Below are 27507 nucleotides of genomic sequence, written 5' to 3'. Positions count from 1 at the left end.
ACTCTGACAGTCCCACAGGAATACTGTGACCCCTGCGGTCAGCCAATCACACAGTATTCTTCATGTGTCAGACACACACACACACACACATATAGACACACACACACACCTCAATTTGGTCTGCTCTGCGTTTTACTGACACTTCTCAGACTGCCTGATTATTGCATAGAAATCAGTATTTTTAAGTCAAACACCATGATAGCCTGCAATGTGTTAGACCAGACATGTCAAACTCTACAACTCAAAAAAATATCATATGTCTATCATAACTGGCCCGCCGGTATATCGGACGCACACCACTTCATTGCATATTCCCTTGCTGTGGATGAGAGCGCTGGCGTGACTGATACTGCACAGCTGTCAATCTTCATCCATGGAGTGGACTCCAGTTTATGCGTTACTGGGGAACTTGTGGGAATTAAATCAATGCATGGCACAACCACGGGAAAAGAGGTATTTGAAGACTGATGGAGCGCCTGCGATGTGAGGTGAAAAGAACGGATTAGTGGGGAGGATGCGGGCGAAATGAGCAGGTGAGCCGACGGTGTCTCACTGCATCATACTCCGCCAATTTCGCTCTTTTCTTGAGGAGTAAGATTCTGAGCATGCCGATGTGCCCTATCACAAAGGGGTGCGATGGCTAAGTTGAGGGAAAGTGCTGAATAGATTTTTTTTAGTTGCATGAGGAAATCTGCAAGGTTTTGAAAAGCAAAGGGAAAGACACCACGGAGCTCTGGGAGGGAAAGTGGCGATGTGAGCCTTTTTGTGCAAGGAAGCATCTCACTGCGCTAAACCTCCAGCTTCAGGAGAAGGAGGCCGAAATATGTTTTCTTTTTGCACTTTAACCAATATCCTGTCCATATTGTTGAATAAATGTTGACCCTGTTTGGCCCTCGACATAGTCTAAGTTTTAAATGTCCCTTTCTGTGATTGAGTTTGACAGCCCTGTGTTAGTCCCTTCACTATGGTCGAACACATTGGGCTACACAAATTATTTGCAGGAGAAAAGCAGTTTTAAAAGTCAGGAAGTAGCGTCTTAGCGGTGGGGAGTGAGGCGGCGGGACTGCGTAGTGCACTAGCTAGCTAATTCTGGTTTCATTTAATTCAATAAAATTCTTTCTGACAGAAACACTGGTTTCTAATTAAAATTGGGATTTGTTTGCTTGTTTTCTGCTTTGAAAAGTAGCCAGGCTGCTAAGGGTAGCTATGTTGCTAACGCTACTGCTATAGCTAACGCTAGCAGACAGAAAACAAACCAGGAGGTACATGGAAGCCAGGACCAGCCAGTAGCAGCCAGAAACAAACTAATTGATAATCCAAACAAAGAACAGGTGGTAAGGTGACCAAACATGACTAAAATGTCCCGGTTTTCAATAATCATTACCAAATTGTCCTGATTTTCACCACTCTTAAAGATAATAATAACATACTTGTGTTCAGTGCTTGCATAGACATTTATATTTTCTCCCACTTTTTAACCCAATTTATAAAGATAAACAATGCACCATGTGTCTTAATTCAATATGCCATTGTCAGGGCTGTTGCTATAGCGCTTTCTGACAGAGAGTCAGTTCGTGGTTAGCTGTCATGCCGAAAAGAAAGTCTGTCTTTTCTAGACATCACTCCACTATATCTTCACACAGCAAATAGTTGTTTGATACTATATTAATGCTCTGAAACCTGTATATAAAATATTTATTTCATATTTATGTACCGACCTCACAGATTTTGTCTCCCTGTACACTGTGTGCACAGTTTTTGCTGACAATAACATTCAACTCTGTGCTATTGACACATAAGACAAGTGACAAGCAAACAGGGTACTGTAGCACTGCGTCAACAATCACTCCAGTGCACTGTAAAAATAAAGTACAGACTAAAGGCTCCTTCATGCTACGCTAACAGATAATCTCTAACTTTTATTGAGATGCTGGGGGTCTGGTTCCCATGACTATTGACTGTTGTTGTTTTTTTCTGTGTTATCTATTGTACTGTTTTATCCGGGTTTAACTCTTACCTTAGTTGACGTGCTTTTTTGGGCCTCACTGTTGAGCTTTCAGTTGTTTCATTGCCTTGCTTTTGCAGCTTTGTCTGTCAAAGCACTTTGTAAACTCTATTTTTAAAGGTGCTATATACATAAAGTTATTATTATTATTATGACAACAAATGAATGGGAGGGACAGCAACATCGCTGAGTTACAGAATTCCCATCTCTGGCCATTTTCCGATCTTATGAGAGAAAATCTCTTTTTGCACAAGACATAAAGACCCATTCTCTTACCTCTGAGTTTGTAGGCGTCCCCAGTAGTGGATTGAATGGTAAACATGTAGGGATACTCGTCGCAGGAGACCACCATTGCTCCAAGAAGAGGCAGAGACCCTCTGGGAGGTCGCTGGCTTTTACTGAGTTCATTCAGATGATATTGGAGCTGGCTAACCTCTGGGTCCAGGACAAAATATCTGCAGGAGGAAAAGTTCAAGTTCAAAGTTCAAAGTTCACTTTATTGTCAAAGTTTCCACATGTGTTATGCATACAGAAAATTTGAAATGCCGTTTCTTGCAGTCCCGTTTCTTGCAGTCAAGTGAGAGAGACATAAAGAGACCGTCAAAAGAAGAAACATGAGATGGAGAGTGGTTGGGCGAGAGCAAAGGCAAAATGGTTGGGACAGAGAGGGACTAGAGGACGGAGGGGCTGGTTTGGGAGTGAGGGAATGAGGCAATTAGCCAAATGTAGCCAATTAGGCTAAACAGTTTAGCTTTAAGTTGTTCATAACAATTTGCCATTGGCTTAACAAGCGTGCTATGGTTAAAACCTACCAGTAGTGGATGGGGGACACAAAACGATTAATAACATCACTTTTCTGCAAGTTTAAGCTTGTTAAACAGGTGTTTTCATGAATTATTCTTATTGACTTACTCACTAGGTGTTGCACTTACAAGTATAGTTGCCATCAACTCAAATAAATTGTATCTAAGCTGAACTTCGCTCTGTCTCATTCTGTCTCAGCCCTTTGCTTGGACCTTTTCTGATAAAGTACAGATAAAAGAACAGACATAAAACAATGGTTTCAGATGCAACCATAGAGTGGTAATAACATCAAGTTTAACCATATGCAGATGATATTCTTCTTTGCATGCTTGAATGATCGTGTGTTGGTTGTTTTTGTATTTGCCTTCTTATCTGTTTTGTTGTTTGATTTCAAAAACTAATAAAATGACTAAATCCAGACATATTCACAACTCCACTCTTGCTTCTCTCTAACTCACTGACTTGGGAAAGCTCACTACACATAAAACAAAACTTAACAATTCTCTTATTCATCTTTAAATACAGAGACACGGTGAGGGAGTGAGACACGAACAAATCACTGTAACGTCCTCTGCAGTGTTGTGGCTTGAAACAACATAAGAGCACATCTATTGAGAGTCATTGTTGTGCTCCGGTTGTTGTATTTTATCTCTCCCCTTTGAACCTCCTGCTCACACTGTCTCTGTCTCACAAACACACACACACACACACACACAATCACAACCACTGTTTGTGCAGTATTGCTCAGTCAGCGTTCTCCACTGGTGATGAGAGTGAGGACAAATCTTGTTCCATCTCACAATGGAGCTCATATGCAAGCTACTGAGGGCTGACTTATTTCACCCTGGAGTCTTTAATATGACCATGAAGCAGTGTCTCTAAGCACTGATGAGAACCTCTGACGGGGGGGGGGGGGGGGGGGACTGAAGCTGGGATGGATGAAGAGAGTGAATGGGTGCTACAGGGGTAGAGAAAAAAAGCACAAAGGTTTACTATAAGACAAGGATACCCAGCGATGAGAAGAAAGAGGCCACTATGAATAATTTAAATCTGTTTTCACACAGCAATCTGTTTCTTCCGCTCCACTGCTGTTATGTGACTGTGTGGCATGCAGCGGGCAGACCTCCCCTCCTTACCAAAATGTAAATGATCAGCAACCCAAGCATAAAGCAGTGTGAATCAATAAGCTCCTGTCTACTTCATTTGTGTGTGTTAGGTAGAGGGGGGGGGGGGGGGGGGGGACATGGCAGAGCATAATGTCACGTTAACACTGCTGACACTTGCATGGACAATGCCGCTCAATGTGCTCCAAAGAAAATGACAAAATCACTACGCACCGCACAATCACACACAGAAGCATTTTCTGATCACCCGTCTGTGCCTTCCAAAACCATTACAGATCGCTGAAAGATGAATCTGTTTCATGATGTAACAGCACCACGGTTACAGGTACAATATGTTACATTTGTCGCCTGCTGTTTGTAAACACACAGCATTCAAAGTTGGCCTATCCTCCTCGGCTCCACGCGCGAGGGGTAAAGGATGGTCGAGCGAGGTATAAGGAGTGAATGAATGCTTGTGAGAACAAAGCAGTGAATCAGAAATAAAACGTTACTTTCCGGTTGCTTCGCGACGGTTACGTTCCAAAAACGCAAAATAAAGAGACCCACACCTTGGCACAACCCTGCAGGAAGGTGCCGGATGCAGCCAGGCAGGGTTGATCCAGCACTGCTTTCTTTGTGTCCAGCCAGTTATGTGTCGAAAGTCAGATGTAAAGTCAAATGTAAAAAAAATGTGGAGAGCAGTATGTTAACGTGTCAGCCTCAGTTGCATAGCTACATAACAAATAAGTCAACTTTTGACTTAAAATAACTACAGAAGCAGCGTTACTTAAGAAGTTACGAAACAAGTACATCACCCTTTGGGTTAAAATAACAATGGAAGTGGTGTCACTTAAGTACAAAAGCAAAGCGACAAATAAGTCAACGTTTGGGTTAAAAAAAACTACGGCGGTGGCATCAAAGTTACATGACAAATAAGTTATTGGGTTAAAATAACAACAGAGGTGGTGTAACTGAAGTATGTGACAAATAAGTCAACGTTGACTGCCTCCGATGGGAGTGAAAGACAAAGATGACAGGAACTGGCTTCAGTGTAGTGAAACCAGCCCAGCCGTATGCAGGTAGAGAGGTCATTCGACTGGACCAGATGGAGGCGTAGAATGCAGATATCGTGGAAGGTGAAATAGGAGCTGGACAAAAAAAGGAAGCTAAATGAACAGCTCGGCCGGTGAGGGCTTTGATCCTTCTCCGACAGATAAACCGGAGTAACAAAGGAAGAGAGACAGAGAAGAGACAGCATTTTAAATAAGACGGACATATTCTTCGTACGCAGTATGATGGCCACTCCCACATAACAAAAGAGCAAGGTTGGCAGAGAGAGATGGCAGTTGAGTCAGTGATAGGTGATCTCAGTAGCTTTACCTGAGCTGTTCTCTCTGTCTGTCACGCTCGTTCAAAGTTAAAGTTTTAAGAAAAAACACAGATACAATTCAGGCTTTTGTTCATGACAAAATATTATATTATATAGACCCTTTGGCCCAGTGCTGGAAATGAACTATTATCTTCCACCATGGTGGAAGATAATAGTTAGCCATGTGCTTCTGAGTGTGTGTTTTTCGGGTGCGATTGACCTTCGGAACAACAGGCATTTGTTGTCGGGATAACGGGCTGTCGGACAAATGGGCCTCGGTTGGACATTTCGGACTATTGGTGTTTTTGGAATAATGGGCTGTCGGTACAATGGCACGGCACCCGTAGAAGATCTGGGCCAAAGAAAGTGGTTGTGTGGTGGTGGTGGTGTGTGTGGGGGGGGGCTTAAGTACACTGGCGGGAACCCTAGTTTGCCGTGTGTTGTGCATGTTTGTAACCCCGAGGGGTTCGGTATGTCACAATTTTTTCCGATCATGGAAAGATCCGAACTGAAAAAGACTTCCAGAGACTACATTGTTAATCAAGTTTGGCAGCCATACTGAAAGCAGCTATAACTCTCTGGCCGAGTTGGTTCATTCTCCGTCAACCACCCAGTCACAACAAATAACAACAACTAAATCGACTCTGACGGACTGAGAAACAACAATAAAGCAGCAATCATTTTCGACAGTACAAACACGACACCGTCCGCCTGTCTCCAGGCTCGGAAACGCAAAATGAAAGCTTTATAAATAACCGGGATATTTATATCATCTTCAAAACACACGCGCAAACACATTACCTGCTGACGCACGCTGGTGCAAACACACACACACGCAAACTCTGGTGTGTTTGAGTCGAGGTCAGCAGTGTATGAATGTGTGTGTGTGTGTGTGTGTGCGCGGAAGTAAGTAAGCTTATACCACACATTGTCAAAATGTGATCATAGAGCTCATTACATGTTTGAATGCTCTTCCTATTGATCCACTACAGTGGGAGAGTGAGACAGAGAGTGAGCATTTAGAGGAGAGGAGAGGAGAGGAGAGGAGAGGAGAGGAGAGGAGAGGAGAGGAGAGGAGAGGAGAGGAGAGGAGAGGGAGTATTGAGATGCAGGAAATGAGCGCAGGGCTTTCCTGATCCTGGATGACTCACTCAGTGTTTCTGGGACTCCCACCCCCGCTTCTCCTGACCCGGTTCACAGATTCTGTGGGATGTCGCCCCGTTTATTTATGCAATGTTGGTCGAATACAGAACATTTGAATAAAGTTTTGTCGAAAACTGATGCTGCAAGTGAATTTGTCAAAGATACACGTTTGCTTTTATATGAATTCTGTAACCACAGATAGGCTGAGGGGCGGGGATTAACTCAATATCTATGGGCCAAACATGTTCATCAAATAACATTTAGAAGATAAATAATAATAAAAATGGCATCAAATCAGTTTTTAAACATTCACATAGGGAAATAATAGTTGTGGAGCGTATACATTGGGAACATTTGGCCCCAGTCCAAGGTGATCAAACACTTCTGTCCATCGGGTGGCATGGTCATAATTGAACTGCTCGGACTAATAGTAGGAATATTAGAGGTAGAACATTAAAAAGACAACGCACGGTGACCCCAAAATGAATTTGAACACACTTTGTCCGTCAGTCCGGTGACCTACCTGCTCTGCCAGCCCTGGAGCGGGTTCGTGTATTTCTTCAGGATCCCCTCCAGGTGCCGCTTGCTGCGGGCTGGCTTGTGAAGCGGGGGTCCCGACCCCGCTCCGCCGTCCCTGGTGGTCCCGGACCCGGCTCGCTGCTCCGTCGCAGCCAGGCTGCGCGGCTGGCCGACCCGCTGCTGCTGCTGCTGCTGCTTCCTGCAGGGGCTCCAAGCGGGGCTCTCCTGACGCGCTGGCCGGTTCATGATGCTTGCTTGCTGCCCTCGATTCGTTTCTACTTGAGAACGCTTTTCAGCGCAAAGACCCAAAGAGAGAGAAAGAGAGCGCGGGAGATAGAAAGAGAGATAAAGATTTGAAGTCAAAGAATTGATGCAGCTCTTTTTTTTGGCAAAGTGATGCAGCGATGAGAGAGAGTGAGACACAAGTGGAGCTTTACTCCAGTCTGCTGTGACACTGTTTACAGACTGGAGGGATATTCCGACTGTTTCACTGCGGAGCGCGCCCTCTCTCTCTCTCTTTCTCGCTCTCTCTCCCTCCCTCTCTGACGTTATTGCGTTTTTTATTTTGGAAATCCCGGGTTGGTCCCCCCCCACACACTCAACCGGCAACAAGGGAATCAGTAATGCAGTAAAACCTTAGAGAGCTTCACACGCTGAGAGCATCCAAACTGTGGGTTGTGTTATTTTATGTTATTCCACCATTATTAGAGAAACATCACGGCGACAAATGGCTTAACGATATCAGAAAGTATATGCACGGATACTCCTTTATATTTAGAAAATATGGATTGTAGATACACTATGTTTCTCTTCTTCCTAACATGCAGGTTTGTAAAAGTGGCCGCTGGTGTTGACTTATATTATTAACCATAAAGTTAGGCTATATTTAATAATGTTAGACATATAGAGCCCCCCCCCCTTGTATTTTTTAACTGATGAAATAATACATTACCAATTAAAAATACATAATAATAATAATTAATAATAATAATATTAATTATTATTAATAATAATAATATACAGAGTAAGCAACTGGGAATCCAACAATCCAAAAATGTTTTCGTTTTTTAAATTACTAATGCCTGTAATTGTGATGAATCGGTAACCTGTTCCTTCCCCATAAAGAAATACTGTGAAGCCTCAGGTATCAATAAATTCCGTCTTCTATAAGGTCATTTTAGTCGCCCAATAAAGGTGTTTGTATTTTTATTATATTTATCATGAAAAACACAACATATATTGCATAAGTATTATAAATCATAACCATTATTCATTACAAATTATGTTAATCATTATCCAAAATTAAGTCACCCTGTTATGTAATCTGGAGGCACCGTTTACGTCATCATACACGAAAACTGCAACGTCCAACAGGCTTGTGCGCGCGCGGCGCATACTACGACGTCATCAGAAGAAGACGCACTGCTCGAGCTCGTCTCGTTCGCTCGTGAACCGGCTAGCTGCATCTTCTGTAGCCCCACATCCATGCTCTAGCCAGCGGGGAAGAGTCACGAGAGAGCTCGGCTGAACACAGGAAAACATCACTGATGGCCTCCCCGCTCAAAGTGTGCATCGTCGGCTCCGGAAACTGGTAAGCTGTCAGGCGGGCTGGGGTGAGGTGATGGAGGACATGATGCGCTGCTGCAACCTGTTAGGACCATGTACTTAGTGCCGCCTTCTTCACGTTCAAAAGGGATGACCGCTCGCTCGGCTTGCGGATGTGCCCAGCTCGTAAGTCTTGAGAGATTTGGCGCCTAAACTAGCTGACGTAAATCGTATTGTCTCTTCACGTGATGGAATAGAGACTTGACATGGACAACATCAAAATGCATTACCCAGCAATCATCATTGCATATCAGTTTATGACAAAAATACCAAAGAAAATACGAAATTATTAATTTTATTGATTTGCTACTGACTGAAAACCGTGACAGACGGGTTTGCCTTTTAAAGGGTTTATTTAGCAGATGGCAGTGCAGGTAGTGTTTTTATTGAGTTGTTTTCTGTGGTGACAATTTGAATCACTTAGGGCTCACTCTCTGCCCAACACATAGTTGTAGGGCCTGTTCTCTCTATGGGACCCACCACCACCCTTCAGGCCCTGGTTGGGACGTTACATCTGTGAATGCACGGACTGTTGATGGTGTATTTCAGAGCATGACTGCATGACTGGACACTGACAGGGCTGGGTGTGATGATAGTAAAGATAGAGTGGTGCAGGGATGACGTGTTTTTGGAGGCCAACCCAGACGTTAGCATCGCACTGGTTCCCTCCACAAAACAGCCAATGGGATTTGTCCATTGGATTTTTGGATCGTTGCGTTTTGTTCAGCAAGATAATCCTCACAAATAAACACCACTTTTATGTTTTTTTAAGTATAAAGCTAAAGTTAGGCTATAAACAAACTATACCACAGTCACATGGGTGCGAGTATATACACAAGGCTGTAAAGGTGGACTAGTGTTTGATGTGATGACATTTTGTAGTCTCAGTCATTCCTGCAGCACTCTATACATACCTTTTAGGTGAGAGGTCAGAGGACATGGTCTCTGCAAGCTACAAGAAGTCATTGCCTTGCTCAATGGCATTACGGTGGAGGGAGGGTCTTGAACCAGGGACGTTTGCAGGATAATTAACGTCAGGGGCTAGAGCCTCAGCCCTTCAGGAAGAACCCTTTTGGAACCCTAATTTCTAAGAGTGCAGGGAGTGAACGCTTTCAAATGTCACCAGTCTGGTCTCACAGCGGCCCTTTGTGGTTCAGTACGTGTTCCATGGAGGTGAGTTGGGGGCTAAACGTATGCAGCAAGTGAAAGCTAGCTGACCACCTGACCTCTGCCTTGGTTGCAGGGGCTCGGCCATTGCCCGGATAATCGCAAACAACGTCACGTCGCTGCGTTTCGCCACCACGGTGAAGATGTGGGTTTTCGAGGAGAATGTCGATGGCAGGAAGCTCTCCGACATCATCAACACGGAGCACGAGAACGTCAAGTATCTGCCCGGATACAAACTGCCAGAGAATGTGGTGAGAGATCAAGAGAGGATTACAATCTTCTTTTAGCTGTGTTGAACTTCCAAGTCCAGCTGTCGGCGATACTGTGTTGGTGGTCTCTTGAAGCCACCAACACAGTATTGCAACCACATTTAAGACCGTTTTGTATCCAAATCGGTGCTCGCTGAGACTATAGGAGGCCTCGCTCAGTGCTTCGTTTTTGATCCGCGTGTCCCTTTTTGTTTGTGCCTCACAGGTGGCTGTCCCGAAGCTGCGGGACGCCGCGGAGGGAGCCGACCTGCTGGTGTTCGTGGTCCCCCACCAGTTCATCCGCAACCTCTGCGACGAGATGGTGGGCTGCGTCTCCGCCAAAGCTCGGGGGATCACACTCATAAAGGTACCGTCCTCTGACTCACGCTGCTCCTCTGCTTTAATGGAGCATTTGTAGAATATTTGTGAACTCTGATAAAACTTAACCACTGCATTGGCAGGGATATTTGAATCTGTTTTAAAAATGAAATATGAATGCAATTCATCAAGTTGCGCAATATGTCCCCTCTCTTGCCGTGTTTATTCCTCATGCTGACACAGCGGATAAAAAAACAGGTTCACTGCTAGTTAAACATGCCAGAATTAAATCCTCCTTTTTCAGCACCATGGATAGCGCCACTCTGCCAGGCATGCCAACACACCTCTTTAAAATAGCACAAAGTGCTGTTAACATAAACATAAATAGGCTACAGTGTACACCTATGTGTCAGCATGAGAATGCTTTGATGACAGACTTCTCTCTGACTTTTCACCACATCTCAGGCAGGAAGGAGGCAAGCCCTGATCCATTTACTGAGCTGACAGTAAAAGTCTATTTCTGACTTCATTTTGTCTCCACCAGGGATAAAAAATACTTTTGTAGAGGCACGGACATAAAGACCAGACTAGACGAGACCCAGCTAGTTACCAAAACATATTCAAGTTCCAGTTGTATAATGATTGTGGGCTCAAAGTGCAGACTCTCAGCTTCATTCACATCCTGGTTGGAGGAAGGGTACTACAAAAATGAGATTGTACATATCTGAAATGGGAGTTTTGCCACTTTTAAGGATTTAATTAAAGATGTAAATGTAAATATTTTCAATTTACAATTTGTAGTATTGTGGAATTCTTTTATTACCATTCTGACTTGTGACAATACAATTTTGAGCAGGATAAATGCTATTATGCATATCTAATCGCCCCCTAGCATCTGTGTCAGAGTGATATCCGCCCAATCCAAAGGATTGTAACCAATTCAATGTAGTTATACAACGGTGACTGGGTGTCAAAAAGAAAATCTACAAGCGAGCGAGCAGGTGAAAGACTCGCGAGCAGAAGAGCAGTGATAGTAGTCGCACTCAAAGCATGGTTTTCTCCAGCAATTTTGCTCGCGCGAGCAGAGATATTCTGCGCGGAGGGATATAAAAGCGCTCGTCAAAGTAAAATACGCACGCGGCTGGTTAACCTCTACACGCGCGGTCTCATTTGCGCTCTCGGATTTGCCTTCATACCACTTGAGGGACGAATAAAGCATTTTGTATTGTATAAATAGAATTGAATTGAGCCCTAATTGTTATATATTTCAACATTATAAAAACTCAACTTGAAAGTCTGTGTTTTGGCAAAATGCTGCCAAAGATTTGACCACACATGCAAAACATTAGTGTGTCATTGCAAAACTACAAAACCCTGAAAGAACTAGCATTAGAAACAAGAAGCGAATCTTCACACAGATAAAAACAACAACATTATCTTTAAATATAATTTAGCTGCTGCACAAGTTTTCATCAGGATCTGTTGTATGGATGTGTCACACCGCTGAAGTGTCTGTAAATCTGCTGAAAGCGGCTATTTATAGAACATATAATTCCTCTCAAACAGAACAGCCCGTCTGCTCTGCTCTGGGCCTGTTTGGACGGTCAGCTGCATTTCCACTGCGACCCAGATGACAGAGATGAAAGCTCACGCAATCTCTCTCCAGCGCGTGTGCGTGTGTGCGTGTGTGCGCGTGTGCGTGTGTGTGTGTGTGTGTGTGTGTGTGTGTGTGTACTGTGTGTGTACTGTGTGTGTACTGTGTGTGTACATGTTGGAGGAAATAGGTTTCAGGTGCTGCGGGACGGAGGGAGACACCGAGGCTGTATTTACCCTCAATTCCCCTCAGGAGAGAAAGTCAGGAGCAAACGAGGCCACAGCTGTTTCCTAGCTGTCAGTTTTGAGTATAACTGACCCTCCAGAATATAAGTGTCATTTCAACGAATACAAACAAAAAAAATGTGTTGAAACTTGAAACACTTTAAAACAAGTTTGTTCCCTTAGCTCAGAAAGTAGTCGATTATCATGTCTTCAATGCCACTTTAAATGGAAGTTCTCCTTTTTTATTTTTCAACTAAAGCAGATATGGCAAAGAGCACATTCATTATAAATCTGTCTTTGAACTAAATGTGGCCAAAGAATATTCAACGAAAGAGCTACAAGCCAAATACAAGTGACTGCAAGGCAACAACGTCTTTCACATGCAGAGGTGAACGACTTCAGCACCGGACAGCTCCCATGCAGCCACATTTAGCAACTACACAATACATCCAAACTAAAAACGTTTGGGTCACACTACCCCATTGAGATACTTTTCCCATTTGGCTGATGTTACTATTTTTGAGTTAAAGAACTTAGAGAGGTGTGGTAGGAAGTTGGCATAAACAGCATTAGTGGCTAAAAGATCATTTTTTTTAGGGCTTTTATTGCCTTTATTAGGGCAGCTGGAGAAAGACAGGAAGCGGGGGGGAAAGAGGGGATGATACGGAGCGAAAGTGGTTCCAGTCCCAACGTATTCTCTAATACTGGACAAACAGGGATATAACTAATCTGACTCCAGGAAACAAGCACCAAACACGTCTGTCGACATGTTGGGCTGTAACCTTTAAATGTATGCGTTACTATGTAAATACAAAGCTTTATAACATGTTTGACAGTTAAAAGTAGCATTTAATGTTTCAATGGCTGCAGCGGTTAATAATCAGTCATTTCATATCCTCAAAGCGCCACGGTTTTATAGTTGTTAAATTCAACTTATTAACACTTCCTATCCGTGTGTGTGTGTGTGTGCGTGTGTGTGTGTGTGCGCGTGTGTGTGATGTGTTTGGTGTCTCTGTGTGAGTCAGATCCTGCGACACTGTTTTTGTGCTTCAGAGACACATTTCAGTCCAAATCGGGAGCAGCAGAGGGAGTCAGGGGAAGATGAGATGAAAGTGTGAAGGATGAGACGTTGTGTCTACTGTTCTCATCATCATCATCATCTGCTGATTTTGAACACCTGGGGTTATAAAGTGTTACGGCCTCTTAGTTAGCAACAACAAGAGTGCGTGGCATTAACACAATACTCAGACGTACATGTCGTACCCTCTGTCTCCCCTCAGCTGCCATGTCTGACCTTCTTCCCGCCGTCTCACGCTCCTCTCGTCCGTCTGTCTCCGTGTCTGTCAGGGTATAGATGCGGGTCCTGGGGGCCTGAAGCTCATCTCCGACATCATCCGAGAGAAGATGGGAATTGACGTCAGCGTCCTCATGGGAGCAAACATCGCCAACGAAGTGGCCGACGAGAAGTTCTGTGAAACCACTATTGGTAGGAGGGACACATGCGGCTGTGCAGTTACTCTGAAATTATAGAAAATAATAGTTAAGCAATAAAATAGCCCATATTATGAATTTGAGCCTGACCAATGCTGTGTCTGGATGTTAGTTTTCAACCTGGGCTGCAAAAAGAGGAGTATCTATTTTAGGAAGCGGCATTAAAAATAAATGGGAGGGTGAGTCATACTTTGTGTCTGTTTTCTATTTTTAAATGATTTCTTTGTTCGTCAAGAAGCTGACAAGATGTACTGTTCACACAGAGTTTAATGGCTGTCTTAAAAAAATAATCCATAATCCATATCATAATAAGTTTCCAGTCGCTGTTGCCCTTTCCTTCCAGTCTTTATGCTAAGCTAGGCTAATTGACATCCAGCTCTAGCTTCATAGTGAATGGGTTAGGGTTAAGCCCAAGCTGTGTGTGTACGTGTGTGTGTGTGTGTGTGTGTGTGTGTGTGTGTGTGTGTGTGTGTGTGTGTGTGTGTGTGTGTGTGTGTGTGTGTGTGTGTGTGTGTGTGTGTGTGTGTGTGTGTGTGTGTGTGTGTGTGTGTGTGTGTGTGTGTGTGTGTGTGTAGGCAGTAGGATTCTGGAGAACGGCCTGCTGTTCAAAGAGCTGCTGCAGACTCCAAACTTCAGAATCACAGTGGTGGATGATGCTGATACAGTGGAGCTGTGTGGAGCGCTGAAGGTACACAACCACACTCGCACACTGAACACACATGAGACTGATGAAAACGCTATTTCTCTAGTTATTGTGTATCAGGGTTATTAGTAGTCAAGTCATCCAAAGTGTTTTTGCTCAGATTTTAATTTTCTTTTCCACAGAATGTCAGTGGTACAAATGGGAAACTGGCAAGAATGGTACAGAAAAGAACCCGTGTTCAGCACAACGGGGCAATTTATAAAGGACTGTTTATTTATAAAGGAAATAAAAAAGTGTCTGTATCTGACAGCATCTCAGAGCAGTGTTTGAGATTTTCTATTCCTCTGTGATAACAACAAATTAATGTAATCTAGCTATAATAATGGTGTACTACTACTCACCTTAAACCGGAACATCAGTGTGATGACGACACCACCACCACCGTCCCAGTCACTGGTTGCCGATGCATTCAGGTACGCGTCGTGGACTGTGTGTGTGTGAATGTGTGTGCGCTCCCTGTCTTCATGTCCGGAGCAGAACATCGTCGCGGTGGGCGCGGGCTTCTGCGACGGGCTGCAGTGCGGCGACAACACCAAGGCGGCCGTGATCCGCCTGGGGCTGATGGAGATGATAGCGTTCGCCAAACTCTTCTCCAAGAACGGCACCGTCTCCACGGCCACCTTCCTGGAGAGCTGCGGCGTGGCCGACCTCATCACCACGTGCTACGGCGGCCGCAACCGGCGAGTGGCGGAGGCCTTCTCTAAAACGGGGAAGGTAGGCGCAACGCGGAGTCTGTTTCTGCAGCGTGACTGTGAAACACTTTGCATGCGTCATGTTTTTTACTTTTATTCCCACTCTTAGAGCATCGAGGAGCTGGAGAAGGAGATGTTGAATGGTCAGAAGCTGCAGGGTCCTGCCACCTCAGCCGAGGTTTACCACATCCTCAAACAGAAGGGCCTGGTGGACAAGTACGTACATTCATCCACCCGTCTATCTGAAGTCCGTGTATCATTTGAGCTCTTTACTGCAGCAATCTTGAGAGCACCAAGTCACCGAGCCAAATTCCTTGTATGTGTCCCGTACGTGGCAATAAACAGTTTCTGATTCTGACCTACAGGAATAGTTTGACACTTCCTTGCTAAGAGTAAGATGGTCAGATGGATGTAAACATCAGCGTATCCTCGTACAATCGTTCGTATGATCTAATATGAAAAGTTACTCCTTTTTTTTTAGTGCGTTTTCCTACGAAAATCCGGCAACACGTGTCAATTTACGCTCGTTACTTGCACACAGTCTTTTCAAGATGAACTTTCCGTCTTCACAGGAAACTGCTCCGTTAGGTTTGGGCAACAAAACTACTCGCTGGTTAGTTTTAGAAAAAGATTGTAAAATACTAGTTAAAAACCTCATGTCTGTGTAAAGGTCTTCAGCTCGATGCGTATCAACTGGGCTGGGCTTTGACACAGCACCTTCGATCCTTCGGTGCTCCGGCGTGCCTCCCGATGCTCTCTCTCCAGTCTCTGATTCTCTCCGTCCTCTCTCCACAGGTTCCCTCTGTTCACGGCGGTCTATCAGATTTGTTTCGAGGGGAAGCCGGTCCAAGAGATGATCTCCTGCCTGCAGAGCCACCCGGAGCACATGTGATCAGCCGGTGGATTGACTCAACACGGTCACACCAAGGTTCATAAAAAAGACAATGTCAATTCTAGTTAAACCGAAATGGACGAATGAAAGATCATTTTGGACCAAATACCTCTATTCACCATTTTTACAAAATATTTACACAATGAGGTTTTTGATAAATTATCATCAGTGATGTGGATATAGTGACTACGTGGGTAATGGCAAGTAATAGAACATTTAAAACCAGAAAAACACAACACTTATGCCATATAACGATATCCAAATCTAAGACGATGTCTCGTCTCATATCCTGAGATTTATCCACATTTCATTTCTTTAATATCAGGGTTATCGTCCGTACCGGTATATCCCAACACCCCGAACCTTTGCAAACATTTCCAGGTTTGTGACCGGATATTTGAAATGGAAACTGTGTTTTCTTACTGTGACAGTACAGTGGTTTTCTCTAGTGACTTTCTTAAATATCAACATACAGGTGCTGTCCATTACTTGAGACGACTCAGAAATATCAGCCACTCCGAGCCAGTCTGCTCATACTGGTGCACTCCTGCACAAGCACAACAGCAATGGACGTTTACTTTGTGTATCTCAGTATTTTTATAACCTCACAGGGTTTGTATTCGTACGTTTTCACTCTCACTCAGGGGAACATACATTCGTGTTAAACATTGTCAAAAGGAATGAAGATAATTAAAAAAAAACGACCCTCACAGTATCCTTCCTGGGACATCTAGCACGATACATTTAAATTTTCTGCCTCTTAAATGTCCGTTAATCATGCCTTTGGATAAACCAGCATTAGCTCAGTGTTCCATATATCAGGTGTGTTTCTGTGAGCGTTTCTCTCTGAACTGCCAAACTGTTGCCAAGTAAGAAGTAGTAAGTCGAAGTCTTGTATCGAGCTCTTTTCTATGTAACTGTTTGGTTCAGTGTCCTCTCAGTCCAGGTGGGTCTGTCACAGATGCTTCCCGTTGGAACGTTTAGGGAAGCGGCTGTGCACCAGCTTGAACCCTGAATTATTTAGTTTGTCCTGTAAAAGTGAAACGTGTACATGTGAAAACGTGTCCATTAAAGCATTAATCTCACCTGCTGTGTACCTTGTACTCATGTCTTTTTGAGCCGCCTCCTGTGTGTGTGTGTGTGTGTGGGGGGGGGGGGGGGGGTGCAGTACCTATCACTTGACCCAAAGAACGATTGCTCTCTCTGGTTTTCTCCAAGGAGAATTAAAAGAGGACATGTCACGTGTCAAATCGTTTGGGTACAACACATGCGCGGTAAAGAAATCTGTGTCTGTACTCGCTGAAAGGCTCCTGTAACCTTCTGACATTACATGTGTTTTACCCAGGCGGCAACCTCTGGTTCTGCCGACTGACGGCGATGAGGAAGTGTCTTAAAACTTGCATTCTCTCTAATGTCCATCAGGGGGCGACTCCTCTGGTTGTATAGAAGTCTATGAGAAAATGGCTCTACTTCTCTCTTGATTTATTCCCTCAGTAAACATTGTAAACATGAGTTTATGGTCTCAATCTCTAGTTTCAAGTCTTCTTCAATACAGCATGATGTCCATTTAGTACATGATGGTCCATTTAGAGTCAAATAGACCATAAAGAGGAGTATGCTTTAGGGCGGGGCTACCTTGTGACTGACAGGTAGCTGCCGCTACCAGAGACGTATACAGCGTCTCTAAGTCACTCCTCCGAATCCAAAGTATGGTAACTTCTGTTTATCGGTTGAAAAAAAAACAATTTAGCGAAACTCGAGGCTTTAAAAACTGCAGTCCCACAAACCAACGGGTGATGTCACGATGACTACGTCCACTTCTTATGTACAGTCTATGGTTCAACCCCACTGATATGACGTGTCACTTCTCCTCTTACTAGTCTTCTTGGTTTTGGTTCTGTGGTTTGGGGTCCACTGCACATGTGCAGAAGTGTCCCTTCCCCTGTGCCCAAATGCCTGTCAAAGAGACTTCAAAAGGAGATGAGTCAAATGGTAAACCCTCATCATCACACAATTCATAATACACATAGAATAATAGGCGGCCTTGGAGGTGTCCCATCAACACTTTGACAGTCAGTCGTATCCGTCTCTCTGAATATAACCGGGCCTCTTTAACAGGCACAGAGTGGTGAAGACGTTCATGTGAACTCAAATAAAAGGCGAATACGTGGCAGCTTCACTCTTCACTCTGCAGCCCTCTTTACTTCCTTGTTTCAGGGGCTTTTCTGCCATCGATCTTCAGCAAGTGAAACACATGCTCAGTTGGACTGAGGTCACATGACTCACTTTGCCATCCGAGAACGTCTTTATCCACGAAAGACTCCTCGGTTGCCTCAGCGCTCACACACACACACACACACAGACGTGTCTAAGAGGTGACACAGTGAATGTGACAGTATTGAGTGCATTTAAAGCTGCGTTGCATCTATACTCATTTGATTTCTTATAAATTGGGAAAAAAAACAAATTGTGCTTATTGTTCTTGAGATTTTTCTAATTAGCTTTTTCAAGATTGGGTTGCTATCAACAATCACACCTAAATACTTAACATTATAGGTGGCCTGCACTCTGTCCTTTACTCTAATGTCAGGAAGAAATGGACTCCTGATGGAGATCAGCACACAAACTCTTTTGGATACATTCAGTGTAAGATGAGAGTAAGTCGACCAGTCTACTGTGGCTGTCATGTGCATGCAGTCGGATATTTAACTCTCATGGATTCTGTGCTTCAAGCTTAGATTCAATGGGTTAATCCATGAGCACCATTTAAAACTAAAACAGATTCATAAACTGAATCATTGAAGCTTAAAGCATTTACATAGTGAGACCCATTCAACAAACACAGAAGGCAGAAACATGGCAAAATATAAGGATGGAACATTATTGAGATTAGAACAGTTATGCAGGTCCAGCCAAAGCTGTGATGTGACTGAAAATGAATGAAAGAGATGCTCGACAGTATCGGCTCTGCAAGGCAAAAACGGCAGCGGAGCCGCCTCAAGCTCAACTCTTTTTAAATGTATTTCTACACATGTTGTAAATGTTGCGGTTCGTCACCGGCGAGCATCTGAACCCTGAAGTGGCATTACTTTTACAGGTTCAATTAAATTCCATTTAAAAGGGTTTTATACCAAACCTTTCCCTGACTTTGTTCAAATTCGAAAGACAGTCGTGTCCTGTTGGACGGCCAACAAAAATAACTTATTTCTTTTGCATTCTAGGGTTGATTGACTTAAGTTTTTCTTTTGATTGTTGTTATTCCACATGGAAGAGCCATACGGGCTAAAGGTATGTATATAGTACAACATTTGTGTATGAAATTCTGGTAACTTAACAGGTCATTTAACTGGTCATCTTTAAAAAAAAAAAAAAACCCTCTAATGTTATTAAATCTGGATGAATTGCTATCACTCACACGTAACGCTCCTCGCGTCCAGCAGGGGGCGGAATGGCGCGGCCGCTTCGTCAGAAGAAGAAGTAGAAGAAGAAGGAAAATGTCAACAGAACGGCCAAGTAAAGCTAGCGGTCCCACGGTGAGGGCACACCTTGTTAGATGCACCTTGCTGTCTGTTGTCAGTGAGCAATTTAACAACCACCCTCACTTGTAACTTATGTCCACCTCGCTATAGGTAGACAGTGACAGTTGACGGCCCATCCCCCCCCCCCCCACCACACTGCTAATACTTAGTATGCTAGCTGGAGAAGCTAACAGGAGCCATGTTTTGTTGCTGTCATTGAGTAGAAGTCACAGAACGTAAAGAAACAAAGCTGAAGCTCTCTCCTTCTCACTGTGGTTATTCTGCCTTTATTTGATTTGTTTTTTGATGAGCGCATTGTGTGTCATACATAGGGATACATGCTACTACTATTAGCCAAGTTAGCCTACACAGCAGCTAAAAACAAAGGAGCCCAAACTGCTTATTATTTGGATATGTAGTGTAAAAGGTGTATTTATCATTGAAGACTAAACGGATTCACTTTAAACTTGATTTCCCTTCGTGGTGTAAAGTTGATCATTTTGCCCTGGCTGCCTGAAGTTCTTCATCAAAGTTTCTTTGAATGAATGGATACTGCTGAAAGCTGTACTGTGTCAAATCCTTTGATAACAGGACTGCTGATGGACTCGCTGCAGAGGCCATGATCTGATGCTCATCTGTTGACTGCTGCATCAGCAATGTCTGTCAACTCCCTCCTGAGATACAGCATCAGGTAACAGTGCTTTGACACGTGGTGTGATGGTGTTTGTTGAACTGTAGCTGTGTCATCTTAAGCTTTAAGTTCATATCATTATGCTATAGACGAAAGACCAAGATTTAAGGATTCATCGAGGTCTGTAGCTACGGCTGTCTATCTAACATGTGTTGCCATGTGCCATGTGTCACCATGTATGTAATTAGATGCACGGTTAAGACGAGTAACCGTATAAAACTACAATACTATATGTACATTAGGACCTTTACTGTATACAATATAACGCTGGAGAATTAAAGCTTCTGTGTACACAATAGGTCAATAACCACAACGTGTCTTAAAACACAAAAAGCATCATTAACGTGAGGATACATGTAAGTTACAAGAAAAAAAATGTTATGCCAAAATCATTGATGCAAACTTAAAAAAAACAACTAAAACATGTCATTTGTGTGATTTGTGTAGATGATGTAAATAAGCAATTTGCTTGTGGATTAGTTTTGCAACATGAGACTAATTCGTGGGCTTTAGGATCGTCTGCCAAAATAGAACACAAGCTGTGTCTTCAATGTGAGTTGTTGCTGTTTGTTGTGCATACTTTGCATGATGATGACCTTTATTGAATAGTGGATGTGATGCACTTTAATACTCTGCGCTCTCTTGACCGTCTTTAAGTACCCTAAACCGATGTCGCCCTTACATTATCTGTAGCAGTAAGATTTCATTCATTCTAGGGCAGGGGTCTCAAACTCCCGGCCCGCGAATCCGCCAGCAAAAAAAAAAATGTAATTTCTATAAATAAATAAAAATATCCCCATCGTCGAAATTATGAGATAGAAAGTCATAACTATGATAGAAAGTCATAATTCTGAGATAGAAAGTCAAAATTATGATAGAAAGTCAAAATGATGAGATTGAAAGTCAAAATTATGAGATACTTAAACACACTGTCATAGAAGCAGCTTTTTGGCTGGTTACTGTACATTTGACATGGAAATGTATTGTGAGTACATTGAAGACTACTTTAAACTGTGAATGCAGAGAGTTATTTGACAATATGTTACGAGTAGTTACATTTACAACCGGCCCTTTTGTGGGCGACCGTGATGCTGATGTGGCCCGGAGTGAAAATGAGTTTGAGACCCCTGCTCTAGGGTCAGTTCATCCACTACATCCTCATTTTAAAGCTGATATTTATAAAATGTTGATCCCGGACTTCCCCGAGGAGGGTTCGGATCTTCGTCACCTTCTTTCACCCGTGATGAGTTTCCATCCCTGAAAACATTGAGCATCAGGGAATAGAATCGGATGAAGGGTAAAGAGTAAACAGTTGGTTGAAAAGCCAGCGCTAGATTGATCAACAGTCAACATAATCATTAGTTAGAGAGCTACTTAGACATTCAATGTGACAATACCACCACCGATCACAGTTCATTCCCATATTTTCTTTCCCTCTGCAGGCTGAAGAGGAAACACGTGGCCACACATTTAGTCCATCAGAGAGCTCTGTCAGGGGCCGATGCTGTCAACGCACTCAGACCCTTTTATTTTGCAGTCCATCCTGACTTCTTCGGCCAATATCCCAGAGAACGGGTAGGTCTCTCATGTATCATGAATTGTTTAGAATCCAAATGGATATACTGTAAAGTGATTGAACTATCGGTAGACTGACGTGAGGTGTTCAGATTGTCAGTCGTCTTTGTGTTTGTAGCAACAGGACCAAACCAACACAGGCCATGTTCAGACCTCGCGTCACATGTCTCTGGGTGATCTGATCACAAGTGGACCGCTTTACGTAGGTGTGAGATTCGTGTGAATGCACCCAAAAGGCATTGCGATCCGATCACTCAGACCACATTCTGAGGTGGTCTGGGCCGCATGTGGCCACGTCCTGTTAGCTGCGTGTACGCAAATGTGTCACCGGGCGACATTGAAGGGGCACGGGGTCTCACTGCGCCGCCTCGTGACGCATTACCTCTGTGCACTCCCGCATCCCTGTCGGTACAACCGTATACTTTTTTGTTTATAGTCACAGATCTGTCTTCGGGCGGCCGCCATGAAACAACAACCTTGTTTTTTTTAGGTTTATAAAATGTACCTGAATTTTCGATTATGGAGGATATGACTACAGACTGTATGTAGCCGTGTGTTTACGACGTGTTTATCAGCATGTAGAGCGGGGAAGTGAGATCCGATCACAAGTGGTCACCTGCAGTCTAATGCCAGGTGTGTACTGAGAGCGGTCTCCTTGTGATCGGATCACCCTAGACGCATGTTAACAGGGACGGCAGTCTGTCAGACCACAGGACTAATTATCACCAGACTGTGTGACATTCAATGTTGCGTTTCACAGGAAGTGAACGAGAATTCATTAAAGAGGCTGAATGGCTATCTGGACAACCTGCAGAAGCCCGGCTCCCGCTCAGTTCAGCCAATGAAGCTCACGTTTTACGTCCGGGACACGAAGGACAGCAGCGATGTGCAGCCGGACCTCCTCGCCTCGGGTACAGTTTCCCCTTAAACACGGCTCATGATATTCCCAAGTTCCGTCTTTACAAATCCAACAAAGCTCCCGCCTTTGCCCTGGTTTCGCAGGGTTCCGGTCAGTGACTGTCACCCTGCACACAAACGACGTGTTGAGCACAGTGACCAACGTGTTGAAGTCCTGCAGCCTCCCCGTGGAGCACATGAAGGGGCCGAAGGCAAGTGCGGAGACATCCAAGAGTCCACCTGGGGCCGGGCTGCCTTTCTACAGACCCATCAAGTGGGACAAGAGCTACTACACCTTCACTGGATTCAGAGACCCCGAGGAGGAGCTGCAGCAGGCCAAGAGAGTGGAGCCTGCACTCATGTTAGTAACACTGGACCTCAGCTCGCATGCCTGCAGTACACAGCGAGGAGCTGTTGCTTCCTACATTTCTGTACATTTTTAGTAGTTTTATAGAATTCCAAGACTGATCTCATGTTGCCTTTTCTTTCTCAGCTTGTGGCTGAGAAACAACGAGCCCGAGGCGACGAAGAAGCACAGCGCTAGTCTTCCTCGGAGGGCAGAGCTGAACAGGCTGAAGGAGGAGCTGTGTCACAAGTTTGATCTGTCCGATATCAGGTACTGTTGGCTCTAACTCTTACTGGGGCTGTGGGAGCTGCTAGCGAAACTGTTGTCAACTTGAACGTGTCTACTCGCCCAATGTCAGCTGGGATCGGCATTATAGAACATGACGAGTCATTCTGAGGGTTCATTCGTAAACCTCAATAGAACCTTTGAATGTACGGTAGGGCCGTAATGACTGCTTCTGTCAGCCCAGTCCGGATTAGGCAAGGCAAGTTTATTTGTATAGCACATTTCAACAACAAGGTAATTCAAAGTGCTTCACATAAAACCATTAAAAGCATCAAAACATAAGGCAAAAGAAAAGGAGATTTAAAAACAATTAAAGAAACAGTGTAAGAAATAAAATTCAGTCGTAAAAAGTAAAGGAGATTTAAAACATACATTGAAACAATAATCGATGTCTCCCTGAGACATTACGCTGCACGCAATCAACCATACACTACCGCAATTCTGCAATTACTCACACACAAACCACGTCTGGAAAAGATCTCTGCCGATCTGCGTTTCATAGTGTACGCCTTGGGAGTAAGCTTTCCTCTGTGAGTCACTGCAGAGCATGATTTAAATGAGAGACCAGTGAAGGTTCTATTGGGGACTGTTGCGCTTTAATTCAAGCCCGTACGTGAACTCGTCACAATCGTTGTGCATGTCACCACGACGGTGACATCAGTTGTGTGGTGCAGGTGGCAGCGCAGCTGGGGAGTGTCCCACAGGTGCTGTCAGCTGCAGAGTCTGAGCCGACTGTCCCAGCAGAACCCCGAGGCCCTGATCAACCTGCAAGGTAAGGAGCCTCGCTGATAATGAGACCCACGATGACTTTCATCCATAATGAGGTCATGATTATTCATTTGTGTCCCAGGACACACTGTTGTGTTTGCTGACCAGTCCGGGATGAACGCCTCTGGACACATCATGCTGGGAACCATGGACGTCCATCACCAGTGGACCAAAGTAAAGCCGGCGCAGTGCGTCTGCCTCCGAGTGTTCTCTGTGTTTCCTCTTCGCTTTCTCTGAGCCGTCCTCTGCCTGTGTGTGTCTCCAGCTGTTCGAGCAGCTGCCCGGCTATCGCAGCCTGCAGCAGCAGACGGACTGGCTGAAGGAGAGGATCAGCCTTCTCCTGGGCGGGACTCAGGTGGTCCACGTGGAGAGGCTGAGGCCGGTCCAGTCCATCGCCGAGCACTACGGCACCCTCAGCACCTTCCACAAGAGCCTGATGTCCCGACGCCTTCGCCTGCACCCCAGGAGCCTGCAGGGGCTCACCATGTTGTTGGAGAAGTACGCCGTCCCTTAGCCTCCCTCGCGCCTCAAACACACGACGCGCTGCTGTGTGTTGTTATTCAGTAGGGCAGCATTAAGATGCACCGATTGATCGGCAGCCGAGTAAAAACACACGTTTTTCAGCTGATCGGCCGATGAGTCTCTTATTTCCTATTCGGATAGTTTTACTGAGCTCACACACACACACGACATGCTGTCTCTCCCGAGCACAGTTCTGCTCATAACCGAGCTCACGGCTAACGTTACCAGGTTATATACTCACTTGCGTGAGAAACTTGAATGTTTTCACAGCAGCATAAATAGATATTAGAGAGGTAATTAGGACCTGTTTAACTTCCAAATACTTTTAGGAACCGTGTGTTTTCAAATAACCACTGTAGATGACAATAAGAAAGCATAACATTTAGAAGTGTTGATGGTTTACACTGACAATGAGGATGGGCATTGGAAATTAGCAGGAGCAAAACATGCTGCGATACACTACATTAAACTGAACTTATTGTCATAAAAGAGTTGGTCTGCAGCCTTGCTGTCGGTTACAGTTCTTCAGAATCGGACAGAATCGGCAGGTCAGATCGGGAATTGTAATCACCGCTTCTTTAACTGTCGTTTGTGTCCTTCACAGTGACCGCTCCAACCCCAGCCTTCATGAGATGGGCCACTTCATTATCCCCACCAACGCTGACCCCCCCAAGCTGCAGGTCTTCCTCCAGAGCCACGCCCCCGAGGCCCGACAGCGCACCCAACGCAAGAACCAGTGAGTCAAACCTCAGTCACTGAGACTGAACTTCAATAAATGAAATGAAATTGAAAAGATTGTCTGATCATCCGTTTGTGTGTGTCCAGGCTGCAGGCAGAGGAGGAGGCTGTGGTGAAGATGTGTCTCCAGAATCTGTCTCTGAGGAGTCTGTCCAAGGAGCCCAGTGTGAGCTCCAGCCAGATGATCCTGTGCTGCAGGAGACTGGTGGAGCAGCGCTCCCCCCTCATGCAGGGCCTCCACATCTGTGTTTCTCACTTCTACTCAGTCATGCAGGACGGGGACCTGTGTGTCCCCTGGGACTGGAAGAGCTGAGCCGGAGGGACACGGGTCAGTCCAGCTGTTGGAAAGAACATTTTTTATTTAGTTTTTTGAGCAATTTAATGTTGTTCAGACAACTTTGAACAGGATGTTGTTTTAGATGTCAGGTGGTCACCCCCGATTTCATGCTCATGCTCAGTGGGTAACTCAAGCTGACAGTGAAGAAGCACTTTATCCACTTTATTACCGGAGAAGCCAAATAGGAGAATTTGATTGACAGCTAAGGTCAGTGGTTCTCAACCCAGGGGGTGAGGACCCTTCAGGGGACGCAAAATGATTGACAAGAGAGGAAGAAGAAGAAAATGCTTTTCTACTAAAATACAGAAATATTTGACATCTTCAGGAGTCTAAATTAAAAGTCTGAGAACCAAATATTGTTTGGGTGAATTGTGATAAGTGGGGGGGGGGGGGGGGCTTTAATCCAGAAAGGTTGGGTAACACTGAACACTGGCAGAGGTGCAATATCACTGAAGCTTTATTTAAGACCAGGGTTGAGGCCTTAACATGCACGGTTTGACAAAGTGAGTATAGTTCTGTTGTGTGGAGTGCACCAAGAAAGAGTTAGACGATGGTTCTAACAGTGGGGTTGGAACTCACTCTGGTTGACGGACCCACTGGAGCAGGTGAGCGAAGCTAAGTGAAAGTAAACAATCCTGAAATTCCCGATACGTTTTTTTTTTAATCTAACGAAATATTCTGCTTCAAATCTGCAGCGATGTGACAATGAATATGTGAATATGCAACATAACGGCACGCCTCCACGCCGTTTGTCCCGAAAGACATCCACGGGGTCGCACCCTGAGGACACTGATGCCCATAAATAATCAATATTGCTACTGTTGTAGTATGAAATGCTGATTTAAATCCGAAAACCCAACTGTATTTATATACATGTGAATGTAACTGTAATTTATGTGATGATGAAACAGAACGACTCGTATACATATATATATATATATATATATATATATATATACATATATATATATATATATATATATATATATATATATATATATATATATATATATATATATATATATATATATATATATATATATATATATATATATATATACATACATATATATGTGTGTGTGTGTGTATATATATATATATATATATATATATATATATACACACACACACATATATATATATGTATACGAGTCGTTCTGTGCTTCAGTGCTTCAGTGAATTTTCGGACTTGTACTCTTCGAGGACATCCTCACCTCCAGGTTTCATGAGCAAGGCATTTTCTACCATCTACTCACATAAGAGAATTTTTTTTAGTGTACAATTCAGTCTTAATTAAACAATAAACACAAATGAGTCTATTCAGACTAGGGGGAAAAAGGAATTCCCTGCATCAGAGGAAGGTTTCAACAACTAAAAATAAATAAAACAGCAGTGCTGCAAAAGAAGATGTAAAATCTGGTAATGCAGCAACACTTTTCTGTCCCGTCATGGTGGATAGTCACATCTGTGATTGCAAAATAATGTGGCATACATATTCTCAAAGAAATGCACTGAAATACAAAAAGGCTATTTATTATTTTGGCCTGTAATTAAATATGTTCGGCCGGTTTGGACACCAGTGTTCACCAGGCATATTGACTGATTTTTAACGTTAGCTAGCATTGAACGTCAGCTATATTAGCTATTGCATTGACAATAATTCACTTCCGAATAGCAAAACCATTTAACTTTGGCCATCTGAATAACATTGAAACACACTTAGCGAAGCAATACATTTGACGTTCTACCAGATAAAATGCCCCTTAATTGACGAAGTTAACTGCTTGCTAGCTAGCATCTTAACCTACATTTGTATTAGCTAGTTAGCTATTAGCCACCAGCTTCAATGACATATATCACGTCACACCACACTTGACGTTGACACATAATTTCATATGAAGATAAACAGCCTGGTTAAGTGAATATATCTGTTCTTACCTTCTGTAATACTAT

General features: G+C 43.9%; 3 protein-coding genes across 3 annotated transcripts in view; 2 read left to right on the top strand and 1 right to left on the bottom strand.

The window, feature by feature from the left end:
- The window catches only part of LOC306782121 (oxysterol-binding protein-related protein 10-like), a gene marked incomplete at its 5' end in the record, with an annotated part of 46798 nt that extends 39609 nt beyond the window's left edge, over positions 1-7189 (bottom strand). The window contains 2 exons of the mRNA XM_079275315.1: positions 2282-2460; positions 6948-7189. Coding sequence (XP_079131441.1) covers positions 2282-2460; positions 6948-7189 — 421 coding nt within the window. The remainder of the gene's footprint in view (positions 1-2281; positions 2461-6947) is intronic.
- Positions 7190-8405: 1216 nt separating this feature from the next.
- Positions 8406-16935, top strand: gpd1l (glycerol-3-phosphate dehydrogenase 1 like). The gene is made up of 8 exons (XM_079274972.1): positions 8406-8534; positions 9792-9966; positions 10190-10330; positions 13447-13585; positions 14166-14278; positions 14771-15007; positions 15095-15201; positions 15781-16935. Exons 1-8 carry the CDS (start codon positions 8491-8493, stop codon positions 15875-15877), a joined length of 1053 nt encoding a protein of 350 aa, XP_079131098.1. The 5' UTR covers positions 8406-8490; the 3' UTR covers positions 15878-16935.
- A 2425-nt stretch (positions 16936-19360) lies between these two features.
- tcaim (T cell activation inhibitor, mitochondrial) lies at positions 19361-25915 on the top strand. The gene is made up of 11 exons (XM_079275076.1): positions 19361-19410; positions 19987-20086; positions 21529-21661; positions 22422-22572; positions 22664-22919; positions 23052-23174; positions 23864-23961; positions 24040-24131; positions 24223-24455; positions 25084-25215; positions 25305-25915. Exons 2-11 carry the CDS (start codon positions 20052-20054, stop codon positions 25528-25530), a joined length of 1479 nt encoding a protein of 492 aa, XP_079131202.1. The 5' UTR covers positions 19361-19410; positions 19987-20051; the 3' UTR covers positions 25531-25915.
- The last annotated feature ends 1592 nt before the right edge of the window (positions 25916-27507 follow it).

The sequence above is a fragment of the Melanostigma gelatinosum genome, assembly GCF_949748355.1.
Source record: "Melanostigma gelatinosum genome assembly, chromosome: 9".
In the NCBI taxonomy this organism is placed as follows: domain Eukaryota; kingdom Metazoa; phylum Chordata; class Actinopteri; order Perciformes; family Zoarcidae; genus Melanostigma; species Melanostigma gelatinosum.
Note: the sequence above shows the minus strand (reverse complement) of the source record. Positions and strands in the feature narration are given on the sequence as shown.